General features: G+C 34.5%; 1 protein-coding gene across 1 annotated transcript in view; it reads right to left on the minus strand.

The window, feature by feature from the left end:
* Positions 1–11,209: 11,209 nt before the first annotated feature.
* LOC136854479 (alkaline phosphatase-like) overlaps positions 11,210–14,203 on the minus strand; it is a 41,928-nt gene continuing 38,934 nt past the window's right edge. Inside the window, exon 10 of the mRNA XM_067130782.1 lies at positions 11,210–13,364. Coding sequence (XP_066986883.1) covers positions 12,839–13,364 — 526 coding nt within the window. The 3' untranslated portion in view covers positions 11,210–12,838. The remainder of the gene's footprint in view (positions 13,365–14,203) is intronic.

A 14,203-nucleotide genomic window follows, 5' to 3' on the forward strand; every position in this document is an offset into this window, starting at 1 on the left:
ACCGAAAGATAGATCTATTTTCGGTGGCCTTGATTATACGCTGTAGCGACTGTACAGAAAACTCGATTGCGCCGAAGAAACTTCGGAGCATTTTTTTTACTTGTTTAACCACTGGCATTATACAAGCTTAGTCTAAAGGACTAAAACGTAGGTTAACAAAAAAGAATCTTTCTTTCTTATAGTTAAACGTTGGTTTCGTAACCCTACTTAAAAAAGAAGTATTTCCGTCTCAAAAATAATCGAAAAATCAACTCGAGACTTTTAGAGTTCTTTGCGTAATGAACTGCACATAGCGTCAGGAACTGGAATCCAGGATTTGGACCAAAGGTCAAACGCTGCGACCTACGAGGTCATTCAGCCCTGAAAAGGAAATTTGAGAGTAAAAAGGTTTGAAAGGTGTAACAGGGGGAAAACCTCGCAGTTGCACTATGAAACAATTGATAGGATAGGGTGAAAAGAATACGAACGGAAGTACAGTAAAAGGAATGAAAGGGGATGCAGGTAGAGAACCTTAAATAAAGCCTACAGTGCACAGCGTGAGGCGCACTGACGGCGCTACTCCCTATGGAGCCCAACATGTATTAAGAAAAATAATCATTGCGGTTTCTCTCTCTACATCGCGTGATAGTTTTAATAATACTTAGGCGAGGCATCAAAGACGAATGGTCCGATTCGTTCAGGAGGGCGAAAGGAGAGCCAAAAAGCGTCTTCTTGCCTGGAGGGAAGAGATGACTTCGGTTTGGTAAGTCGAGGCTGTAGGAGGTTGTAGAGTAGAAATCAGGGAAGCCGTTGCCACGGAAAGAATGAAATGCTAACGTTCGAACGCGAACAACACCTCGTTTCATATCCTGTGCTCGCTACCCGTTCTTAAAAGACGAACTTTGGAATCAAAGCGACTTTACTAATCCGTCATAAAATCTGGGGTGTCAAAAATGAAAAATCTACTGAGGTGCGAGGGACTCTCTCTCTCTCTCTCTCTCTCTCTCTCTCTCTCTCTCTCTCTTTGTCTCTCTTTGTCAAACACATCTTTGTCTGTTTGTCAGGACTGCAATTTCTCATATTGCTTGACTATAATCTTTTTAATCTCAGTCTCCTGTGGAAACTTACTGCATGCAAGTGATATTGTTGTTTGGCTTAAACAAAAATGTCTATCTATGCAGGAACCGGGAAGAGATAAAAATATTCTTTAGCATAAACGTCAGCTACAGAATATTACGCAGATGATCTGTGATATATAGAGAGAGAGACACTGTTGTTGATATATACAATTTAAATTTCCACTCACCTTCCGCAGTGAAGAGATCGTAATTGTCACTGCAGATGAAAAACAATATTCGGTCTGACATTTAATTTCCTATCAGGCTAGTTTGACAAGCATAATATTTCACCTCTCGTTGGATTTCTAAAAAATGCTATCCGCGCAAATGGTTTATTCGCTAATGAATTTGGAAAAGTGCTAGGGGCATAATTTCATTCGCTCACGTAAAGAAGGAATTTCATCCTCTCGTTTTATTCATCTTGGAAACTACACAAAAGAGGATATATGAATGAAGTGAAAATGGAGTCTGGTCAGACACTAAAACAGTATTATTATTATTATTATTATTATTATTATTATTATTATTATTATTATTATTATTATTATTATTATTTTGTTTTGTTTTATCATAGTCATCCTATTCGACTGGGTTCCGGGTTGCATCCCGCCTCCTTAGGAGTCCATCACTATTCTCACTATGTGCGCTGTTTCTATTAGTGTAGCTATTATTATTATTATTATTATTATTATTATTATTATGAAACAAGCCCACAGGGGGTTTAAATTACGTCTGTTCTGTGGCATGACGAAGAAAGTAAAATAGTAAAAGGAATATTATGAGAAAACTAAAAACAAAAATGGCACCGCTAAAATGGCTAAATGCCTCTCTCCTTCAGCGATATCTTAAAAAAATGGATAACGACTTTCTGTATTTAAGCCTAATCCCTCTAATATTCAACTTTACGCATTCACGCACCGATTCATATTTTAAAAAATTGCTGCGCAATTGAGTATGTCCTATCAAAATAGAAACTACGAAATACCAAGAATTGCCAGCAATACTTTTTGTGAGTTATGATGTCGATTTACATATGTAATTTGTGGCGAATAGCATTTTTTTAGCCTAATGCATTCTGAAATTATACCAGACTTCATCTTGATATTTCAGGCCACGGAAATTGCAGTGTAATGAAGTATTCCATAACATTACGGAAGCAGCGTTCATAAATCCTTTTAATGCAGCAAAATACTCACTGATCATGATTACTTTAGCAAAACAAAACTTTACAGACATTTTAAAGGTCCCTGCTCTAATGTACAATTCATGTTATTCAACCTGACCTATTTAGTTTCAAGCTCGTATTACATATCTAATTTCATTGTCTAGAAATTCAGGCACATTTAGATGACTAAAACGTGTACTTGAATCATAATTCACTTGCCTGAATCATAATTCACTCTACGTAGCGCAGGCTAATGTTGAACTATTATCCCAAATAGAATATTCACGGGAAACAGTGCTTATTTAGTCATGAGTACGATGCATTACCACTGTTCTTGAACAAGGCAAATGTCATTCGTATACAAGATCATTAATATGCTCCGTGCTTTGACAGTTTAGGGGAGTGATATTTGTGTAAAAATACGACGCGCTGCATTTAGGCCACTCACTGTTTCTTGAAAATTAGATTATACAGCGTAGTGCGCTTTGTACATCATTACTAACATAATCGTGTATATATATATATATATATATATATATATATATATATATATATATATATATATATATATATATATATATATATATATATATATATATATATATATATATATATATATATATATATATATATATATATATATATATATATATATATAGAGAGAGAGAGAGAGAGAGAGAGAGAGAGAGAGAGAGAGAGAAATAATCATCAGAAATGATGGCGCCAGAGGGCGCTAGTTTCCCCAAGCCTTTTACAAAAGTTTATAGGGTGCGGTTGCTAGCCCATCGCCATGCCTTATGGATGAGCATATGGCTTTAGTGCCAATGCTTCTGGCTCTTAGTGCTCACCCATCCAAGTACTGACCATATCTAAATTTGTTTCCTTTCAGTCTAACTAATATTTACTTCCTTTTTTTGTCTTGTAGTAATATTGACTTCCATTTATTTACGCCAAACTGAAGACTCATGACTGGAAAACATTATTAAATATTGATAGAACCAAATGGCTTTTATATTACTAATCTCATTGAAAACAGCATATTAGGAATGATGACTATTAGGAATTGGTGAGTGTTAGGAATTGTTCATAGGAATACCTGTGTCAGTTTTTTTACCTAAAGTGGAACTGGTCGTATTAAAAAAAAAAGTCAATGTTTGTGATTTCCTTTCAGAGCATTCCAAGAGAAAAACATTTTGGTAGAAGATAAATCTTTGCACAAGAGACAAATATTTCAGAATTAATTTCCAGTAATCTGCAATGGAATCCTATCACAAATAATGTTATTTTCTGGATTACTATTAATATTACTATCATCTTTTCCATATAAATGCCACGAGTTATCGTGCAGACATGTATAAATTGCAAAATATGTTGGAAATAATCTCTCTCTCTCTCTCTCTCTCTCTCTCTCTCTCGCTCTCTCTCATTACGTCACTCTTCTATATAGTTACTCTCTGTTTCTCCTGAAAACAGTTTCAGCATCTTATATATATATATATATATATATATATATATATATATATATTATATATATATAAAGTAGTTCTATATATATATATATGATATATATTGACATTGATAGATAGATAGATAGATATTTTGCAAGCCCTCTCTAATTAAAGTAGTTCTGATCATTTGACATTGATTCAGGATGCTCTTCCGCAAAAATACGTATAGATAATAATAATAATAATAATAATAATAATAATAATAATAATAATAATAATAATAATAATAAACTAGCATTGGCAGCAAAGGACTGGAAATATTCTCCTTACCGTAACGATTTCTTCACAGTTACATAAAAATAACATTTACCAAAATGTAACCAGTATTACCCAGGAATTTACAACGCAATCATACCATTTGACCCAAAGCAAAGGATCCTAAAGGTACTATAATCTATTTCAAGAATATTATTTTTCTCTCGTCATTCAACGAGAAAAAAACTACTGAGGCTAGAGGGCTGCAAATTGGTATGTTGATCATCCACCCTCCAATCATGAAACATACCAAATTGCAGCCCTCTAACCTCGGTAGTTTTTATATTATTTAAGGTTAAAGTTAACCATGATCGTGCGTCTGGCAACGCTATAGGACAAGCCACCACCGGGCCGTGATTAAAAGTTTCAAGGACCGCGGCTCATAGAGCATTATACTCTGTACAGAAAACTCGACTGCGCTGATGAAACTTGGGCGCATTTTTCACTCGTTCATTTTTGAAAGCGTTCTCCGCTCTCTCTCTCTCTCTCTCTCTCCCTCTCTCAATCTCGTAAAATCTCGACGCACAGAAAAGCGATGATTTCCCACGAGAAGTCTCTCGGATGATTAGGTGAAGGAGAGTGAAAGAAACCTCATTTTATTAACTATGAGGATTTCCCGTTTTCGTATAAAATCTTGGTCATATTATTTCTGTCCTGAGAAATGTTATGCTTGATATTTTCTGTGGGCGGGTCAGAAGCAACTATGGAAAATTACTAAAAAGGGCAGTGTTGTTTAAATTGAAGACGACAAACGTAGCTATCTGTACTTATAATATTCCCTCTCTCTCTCTCTCTCTCTCTCTCTCTCTCTCTCTCACTGAAGAAGGAGGTAATTGCTCTTCAAATCTCTCTCTCTCTCTCTCTCTCTCTCTCTCTCTCTCTCTCTCTCTCCTATCTTCGTCACTGAAGAAGGAGGTAATTACTTAACAGTTCAAATCCGCTAGGTGACCAACCACTTTTCAATCTCTCTCTCTCTCTCTCTCTCTCTCTCTCTCTCTCTCTCTCTCTCATACACACACACACAGATACGAAATTCTTTGAAAATGGGAAACGAATGAAAACAACATATAAAGCTGCAATAATATTCTTTTCCCATTAGATAGCCATTTCCTCTCTCGAGAAAAAGAACGCAAAAATCATGCGGGCAGAATATGTTTCGAGGAATATTTCTGTATTCCATCTTCGAAAAATTCTCTGCAGAGCAAAAAAGAAAAAGGTCAGTAATCAAGTGTTTTCAAAGTTTAATAAAATTCCCCGCTGATTGGAACCCTTAATCCCTTCCTTCTTCTTATTTCCTGTCTGTCAACACTCACTTTAATTTCCTGCCAGGGGAGAACTCGATAAACCCGACAGTGATTGCGACAATGAAGTCAGTGGAAAAGAAAGATAAGATGCGCAGGTTGTTGCGAAACTTCTTCGTATGGATACCTGGGCGCAGGCGGGGGAGAATATTCTGTTACCTGCTCGTACAAAGATCTAATATCTATAAGATATATTTCATCTGTTCAGACAACTATAAAATTTTATTTATCCCCCCCTGTTCATACAAATCCTTTGTATATTTTACCCGTTCATACAACTGTTCATACTAATATCTAATATCCTTTCCCTTGTTCATGAATGTATCTAATATATTTTATGTTTACTTACAAATATCTAATACCTTTTACCTGTTCATTCCTATATCTAATATATTTTCCCCGTTCGTACATATATCTAATACTTTTTACTAGTTCATAAATTTACCTAAAACCTTTTAGTTGTTCATACTAATATTTAATATATTTTGCCTGTTCATATTAATATTTAATATATTTTGCCTGTTCATATTAACATTTAATATATTTTGCCTGTTCATATTAATATTTAATATATTTTGCCTCTTCATATCAATATTAATACATTTTGCCTGTTCATATTAATATTTAATATATTTTGCCTGTTCATACAAATACAGATCTTTTACCTTATCATAGCACATTTGATATCTTTCACCTGTCCATACAAACAACTGATGTCATTTACCTGTTCACGTAAGTATCTAATATCTTTTACCTGTTTGTACAAATATATGACTTCTCTTACCCTTTCCTACAAATACCTACTAGCATTTTACCAATTCATACAAATATTTAATATCTTTTACCATTTCATAAAAAGAGCCACTCATTTTTATCAATTCTTCCACATAATCATATAAATATTTAATAGCTTCCACCTTCGTATAAAGATATTTCTTTCACCTTTTCATACACATAACCAACAATTTTCATCAATTCATACACATATCTAATATATTTCACCCGTTCATACAAATATCTAAAACCTTTAAGAAGCAAATCTTCAAATGAACGAGACATTAGCAGTATAAATGAACATTTTATTCCCGAGCCAGAGGCAGAAAGGCATTTGGTTCCTCTTATTTCGTAAATTCTTCACACTTGCGACGAAGATCAGAAGGACAGTCGAATTAAATGTTCCTTTTTCGATTGCAAACGAGCCAATTTGATTTTAATTAAAGGCAGGAATCCGGTGAAGGTCTGATGCGTTTCATGGCATGTAATTTACGAGAGGGTTGTCAACTGTAAGGCTGCATAAATTAATGATTTTGTGTCGTTATGTTATTAGCAGTCATGGAAAATTATAATGTATGTATATATATATATATATATATATATATATATATATATATATATATATATATATATATATATATATATATATATATATATATATATATATATATATACATATATATATACATACATGTATATACACACATATATATATATACATATATGTGTATGTATATATATATATATATATATATATATATATATATATATATATATATATATATATATATATATATATATATATATATATATATATATATATATATATATATATATATATATATTTCTGTTAAACCTTTCTCAAACCAGAGCATTAGAATATGCAATGTCACTTTATCACGTGACCTGAAGTACAGAAAACTATAACATCCAAACATCCAAACGTGATAAAAATTAAAAAATAAATATTTTTCGCCCATAAAAAAATTTATTAGTGATATTTGATGTGAATCCCGTCGATGCTCCCATTACTGATAATTAAATTGCCTCGGCGAAAAAAAATAAATAAATATCAGCGATCTTTTTGTCGGGTGCAATTACTGCAAACATCGGCCTGTCTGGAAATATTTTAACTGGCACTTAATGATAATTCATATTTGTGTCAGCGAATTTCATAAGTGGAATAATTCGTACGACTGGGGATTATTCGGCGGTTCATTTATTATATAAAGCTGATGATTATTTTAATCTTATAAAGAAAAGGCTACTTTGTTTTATTTTTTTTTTTATATTTTCAAAAAGGTGAATATTGATTGGCGATTTTGTTGTTAGTTTACCCTTACCTAAAGTCAGTTACCCAGACACACACACACATACACACACACACACCCGTACACACATACACAGATAAGCAGAATAAACATGCATTTTGTTTTTTATACTTTGAAATAAAAACATCATACATTTTTATGAAGCAATGCTGTTTTTGTTTCTCTTTCTTTTTCATACTTATGAAACTCATATTGGAAATGTATCAGGCTAAATAATCCCATTTCTAAGAATAATCCCCTCGAAATAATTCACGAAGTGAAAATGTTTGTGTTCCTTCATTTTACAGCTTTATTCATTATCTATTAGAAAAAGTCTTCTTTGTAACTGCATTCGTGGAATTATCCTGCAACAACATTTCTGCATTTACCTAAAACGCATTTCAGATTCCAACAAGATAACAATATTGACTTATAAAAAAATATCTTAAAAGACGAAGATTCTTCTGGAAACTAATGTATCGCTTGAAAGAGAGAGGAAATGAACTTCTGAACGTCGAAGTCATGTCTTTCTGAGTGGATAATTTTTCTTTAATATTATTCTGCCCATTTCTCCTTTTTCGTATCCTTCTTATTCTTGTGAATTTCGTCCGGAAAAGCCTGACCAAGTTTGACCTCTTGAGATATGGCTGGACCTAAGTGCTTCCTATAATGTCTTGGGCATAAGGCATATGAATTGCCAATCATGAATGTAAACAAATATTTACATAAACAGCTGACATCTGCTTTGCTTTCCAGAAATGGGGTTTCGCTAGAGTGAAGGATGAAGCATTTAAATAACTCGTCACATTTCTGCAAAGCGAATTAAAATCGACTCTTAAATGGATTAATTTTTCAAACAAAATCAAAATGAATGCGAGCTGGGTAGAAAAAGGTAATGGAGAAAAATCATAACCTTTATTAAAATAACAAACTTTTTACAATATGTAGATGAGTGAAATATATATAGTTCTATTTCTACCTGAAAGGCCACTGAGTCAACAAACATTCTCTCTCTCTCTCTCTCTCTCTCTCTCTCTCTCTCTCTCTCTCTCTCTCTCTCTCTCTCTCTCAGCTATTTTCCTTTATTTGCTATCTCTCTTACTAAATGTTCGTTGCTTATGAATTATTCTATTTTAAAAGAATATGCTTGAAATTTGATGAAAGTGTTCTGCTGTTATAAAACTGTTTAAATTATAGGGCCACCAAATATTTCTGGATTAGTCTGTTACATCCAGTGCGAGTCTAGATTACTTTGCCCTCAAATGATTTTACGTATCTTTCACATTTTACCCTGAGTGGTGTCGGGTCATATTTGACACTGTATTGAACTTTGAGTTATGGGTCAATATTATGGCACAATTTGACTTAATTTTGGAAGCATATGTACCACAATATTTAGATTAAAACTGGGATTGTTTTACGATCCAAAACGATGTAATCATTAATTTAATAACAATAATTTCATAAACTAATGATAATTTGTGATATATGTTGAATGACGAGTTTCTAGCAAATTTACAATCGAACGCATGCCTCTCTCTCTCTCTCTCTCTCTCTCTCTCTCTCTCTCTCTGCCCATGCGTCTCTCCTATCATCTCTCCTGCTCCCATCCCTTCACTTTCACCCATTACTTTCTCTTCCTTTCATGCCTCGAATTTTCTTTCTACCCTCATTCTTACGGTCTCATATATCCCCGAAAAACTTTAGGAAAGTCCAAGGATTTCCGCTCTTCGGAAATTGCATCTCAGGGTACATGCCTAAAAAGAGATAGACTTTGATGGGAGGAGCTGCGTGAAGATTGTCAACGCTAGACACTGATGAATATAGAAAGAATGGTACGTCGTATTGGCATTACGTATGTGTGTAATATTGAAAAGCTAGAGACGGTGTTTAACTAATATCAGGATACGGTCTGGATGTTGTATTTCTAAACCGTGGCTTGGGAAACATACTTTCTCACAGGCCTTGCATTTTACTTCATTCTATTGTTTTATGAGTTGCAGTTGCCTAGAAATCAAATGAAAATAGAGGCGTTATCTTGGGTATCGTAACCTGCATACTGTAGTTTCCTTAATTTTTTTTTCTTTTGAGAATTTAAGCGTATCCAACTAAGGATTCTAAGATTCAAAGAACAAGTCCAACAGACATTCTTTGATTTCGAGAACTTCTTCTTGATTTGAATGACTGAGAAATTATCTGTAACTCGATCCATTTCAAGTAGCAAAATTATGGCACGACAATATGTTCTAAAAATACTTCATCTACTTTGCAGAGCGCAGTAAACCATTACTTCTCCAACAAACAATTACCTCTCCAAGAATCAACTAACGTAGTATTATCCTCTAACAAACAATTACTTCTCCAACAATAATTACCTCTAAAAACAATTACCTCTCTAACAAACAATTACCTTTTCAACAAAAAAATTACTGCCCCAACAAACAACTACCTTTTCTAACATGCGATTACCTTTCCAAAAAGCAATTACCTTCCCAACAAACAATTACCTTTCTAACAAAAAATTACATCTCCAACCAACAATTACTTCTCCAAAACCAACTACATTTCCAAACAAACCTCTCCAAAAAACCTACCTTTCTAACAAACAATTACCTTTCCTACAAACAATTAACTCTCCAACAAACTATTATCTCTCCAACAAAAAATTATCTCTCAAACAGAAAATCACCTTTCTAACAAAAAAATTACCTCTACAACAAAAAATTACCTTTCCAACAAAAAAATTATCTCTCCAACAAACAATTACCTCTTCAACAAAAAGTTACACTTCAACAAAAAATTGCCTCTCCAACAATCAATTATGTCTCCAACAAAAAATTACTTCTCTAACAAAAATTACCTCTCCAACAAACAATTATCTCTCCAACAAAAATTACTACTCTAACAAAAATTACCTCTCCAACAAACAATCACCATTCCAAAGTGATATCACGCCAACTTCTGCATCTCACGCTCCTCACACATAAACATTACAGAACAGACCAATTTTCCTCTGTGTAATGACCCAGTGATGTCACATTATAAGGAAGCCATGAAATCTAATGACCCAATCTGTTAGACGAATGTTGCTGTTATCTTTCCAAAAGAGGTCAATTTTTTTTTTATCCCTGTCACTAATAATGACGCTGATTCATGACATCATAATGAGATTGGAAGCGTGGGTCGGATATTTACGTATGTTTCCAGTATATGACTCAAGAAATGAGGTCTTTAGTGGGCGAAAATATTCCCCAAATCTCTTTCTTAATGACGTTGTGGGTGGATATTAAAATATTTGAGTATATCTGTTTATTTTGCTGCTCTTCTCTCTCTCTCTCTCTCTCTCTCTCTCTCTCTCTCTCTCTCTCTCTCTCCATCAATCTTTCTCTCTTTCACACATAGACAGAGAGACAGACAGACAGAAAAAGAGACACACAAATACACACATTCACTTACACACTCACACAGAGAGAGAGAGAGAGAGAGAGAGAGAGAGAGAGAGAGAGAGAGAGAGAGAGAGATAATTCAAAGACGACAGCATTCAATCCCATATCTATTAGATATCTATTAAACTAGGAATAAGTAAGTTGTCAAAAAACGACCAATAAAAAATTCCCCTGAAGACTAAAAAATAATTAACCAATCATGTTATTGTTTTCTCAAAATGGAAAAATCTTCTTTTATTGCTTCAGCTTCGAATTTTGTCCATTTTTTAAAAAAACTTTAACTTAGTTTTTAAAGTTTTTGTACCCTGAATTTTTCCTGAATTGAAAGAGAAGGAACACAAAAAAGAAACTCCTTTTTGGTATGATTTTATATATTCTTTTTATTCGACAATAACAACATTATGTAAAAATATCCATTTAGCTTTATTTACAGTTGATTGCCTTTGGCAACAAATATATATATATATATGTATGTATATAAAGTGATATTTGCAATACAAATTAAAAATAAAATAAACTTGATATTTATACACAAATAGTACAGACGAGTATGAACACTTACAAACATCGCCAGAAGAATTGTATATGAATGTTCCGTCACCTTGTTTTTGGGGGAGGGGTTTTATCAAACGTCCTTTATACAAATATATCAATAGTGATTAAACCAACACACTTAGGCCTTTATCGATTCATAATTTCCGTCGTGGAATGATTCGGCATTGGCTGTAACGATCAGAAATATTGTCGTCTTTAATCTGTGTTTTTTTCATGGCGATTTTCTCTCAAAGAAATTAACTCTCATGTTGAATCATTCTTATTTTTATTTCATGATGACTTTCTTCCAAAGAAAGTGACTGTCATGTTTAATCACTGTTTTCTATGATGCCTTTCTCTCAAAGAAAGTGACTGTCTTTTTAATCATTCTTTTTCCATGAGTGAGTTCGTGTCATCGTTTTATTGTTGAGAACACTTCCACAGGATCGGTGGCGTTCAGGAAGTAAACAGACAGCGCTACCTTAGACAGATACCGAGAGGTGTTCGTTTCCTTGCCTGTGTTAAAAGTTCGTAAATCTTAGCCTCACTGTCGAACTGAACTGAAGAATTTCTTCAGTTACGTCCATATGCTACCCAGGTTTGTAATCGAAACCACCAATTTCAGAGACGAAGGCCGAGTCCGAGTCTACACCATCTGAGTCCGAAGCAGAAGCCGAGGCCAGCGTTAGGATTCGGTCACTCAGTTTGTCAAGTCTGAATCGAGACGGTATATTCAAAGTTCAGGTTTCGGATTTCTACGCCACTCATTCAGTCAACTTCTAGTACACTTACTCAATCAATCAATCAGTCAATCTATAAATGTATATAACAAATCAAAGAAACATTAATTAATAGATTCCTTTCTATCTGAATAGGTAAAAATCCCTTGAGAACAAATTATATGACTTTGTACATTCTATAATCTTCCCGTAATAGTTCAGAATGTATAACTAATGTGAATGTACTTAGAATGGCACACTTGTAGGATGTTTTAATTTTGTTTGTGAATGATTCCCGTGTCTTGTATTGATATATTTTTTTTATAAAATAAAAAGCCAATGATAAAACAATGACTGAGAATTTTATGTCGTTGAACTTTGTTGATACAAATGTAGTTTTAATTATGTATTCTAGCAATGCAATTTTATCATTATTTCTTTCACTTTAAAAAATAAAACTTATAGCAATTTTATAACAAAAGCTTAAAGAGAATTGTATTGATTACGTCTGTCAAATGTACTAAAAAGAGATATACTCTGCAAATGAAAAAAAAGAAATAATAACGTCTGGGTTTATAATTTAATATAAAATTAACTTCCTCCAAAATAAATCGACGATGATCTTACATTTTTATCTTCGTACGAAAGATTAAAACGTAAATTGTGGGAGCTAAAGGCTTTTTACAGGTGTGTCCTGCCCAGCTGCTAACAGGTGTCATTCATTAGCATTCAGGTACACTTGAAATAAATGCACGTAGCGTGGGAATCCGACCTCAGGAAAAGTAAAAAAGAACGAAAGAAATCAACCTTTCGTTTGAGTGTAGGTACCGCCATCAACATCATCATATAAACACACGACCTCAAAAACTCCTTCCCCGTCATCACACGTAGCCCCGGAGCGTCTGAATAACAGGCAGGAACACCCAGACCACCACCCTGTAACAGTCCCAGATCTGAAGGACCCACGTGGAGGCCAGGCTCCTGCCCCACGGGTCGCGGGAGTGCTTCCGATCCTGACTGCCCGACGTCGTGTGGGGCAGTGGCCTGCGAGGAAGCCGGCAGGGGCCCAGGCTCGAGGCCGGCCGCGCATGCGTCGTCGCTGGGAGGCTTCTCGCAGTGGCTGACGTCTTCGGAGATGCAGGCGGAGTGGGCGATGGCGTGGGCGATGTACGTCTGCTCTATCGTGCCCGTGAACAGGTGGGAGCCGGGGCCCTGGGCGTACACGGGCACGTCTTCCCCGCCGTGGGTCTCGTACCTGTGGGAGGTTAGTTGTCATTCGTTAAATTGACCTGGTTTATACTTGCGAGGGAGATCCGAAGTGAGAAGATCACGGTCATTGTGAGGTATGAATCTTAGGCAAAGCATCGATGCCGTAAAGGAGGGGTTGGTTAATCTCGACATACCGGTTTTCGAAGTTGTATGTAGAAAGTGGTTAATTATGATTTATTTAACCTTATTATTCAGAACAGCGAGTCCGGGAGAGACATGGTGCTGCTGTGGGGAATATAGTGAAACACACAGTAATTACGAGGGGTTACTAATGCGAGATTAGAAATGAGAAGACATAGTTATTGTGAGGTATGAATATTAGGGAACACATGAATACCGTAAAGGAGTGGTTGGTTGATCTCCACACAGTCATTTCAGAAGTTGAATATTAAAAAAAATTAGTTAATATAAGACATGAATAAATAAAAAAATATATTGTTTTTTAGGCGATATATGGAGGAAAACCTATTTGGAATAGCCATAGAAGCTCAGACTTCTCATGATTTGTTAAATGGAAGAAGACGCTGTTGAAATTTGGTATAAATAAATTCAAAACACTGCCTAAAAAACTGTTACATAATTAGGCATTTTTTGAGAATGAAAGGTCGTGTCGCTTGACTGGCTTTTAATACTAACATTTGTAGTTCATTCTATTTATAAAAGGTAGAGGAATGAAATTACAGTTAACTGTAAAGATTATATGGACAATGAACTTAGGTAAGGTGGCCATTCCACATTATACTTACTTGCGTCAGAAAGATGAGTTTTACGTGCAGCCTATATAAAAAAATAAAAAGTACAAACCTAGTGAAATAAGGAAAATAT

This window comes from Macrobrachium rosenbergii, chromosome 29, assembly GCF_040412425.1.
Source record: "Macrobrachium rosenbergii isolate ZJJX-2024 chromosome 29, ASM4041242v1, whole genome shotgun sequence".
Classification (NCBI taxonomy): domain Eukaryota; kingdom Metazoa; phylum Arthropoda; class Malacostraca; order Decapoda; family Palaemonidae; genus Macrobrachium; species Macrobrachium rosenbergii.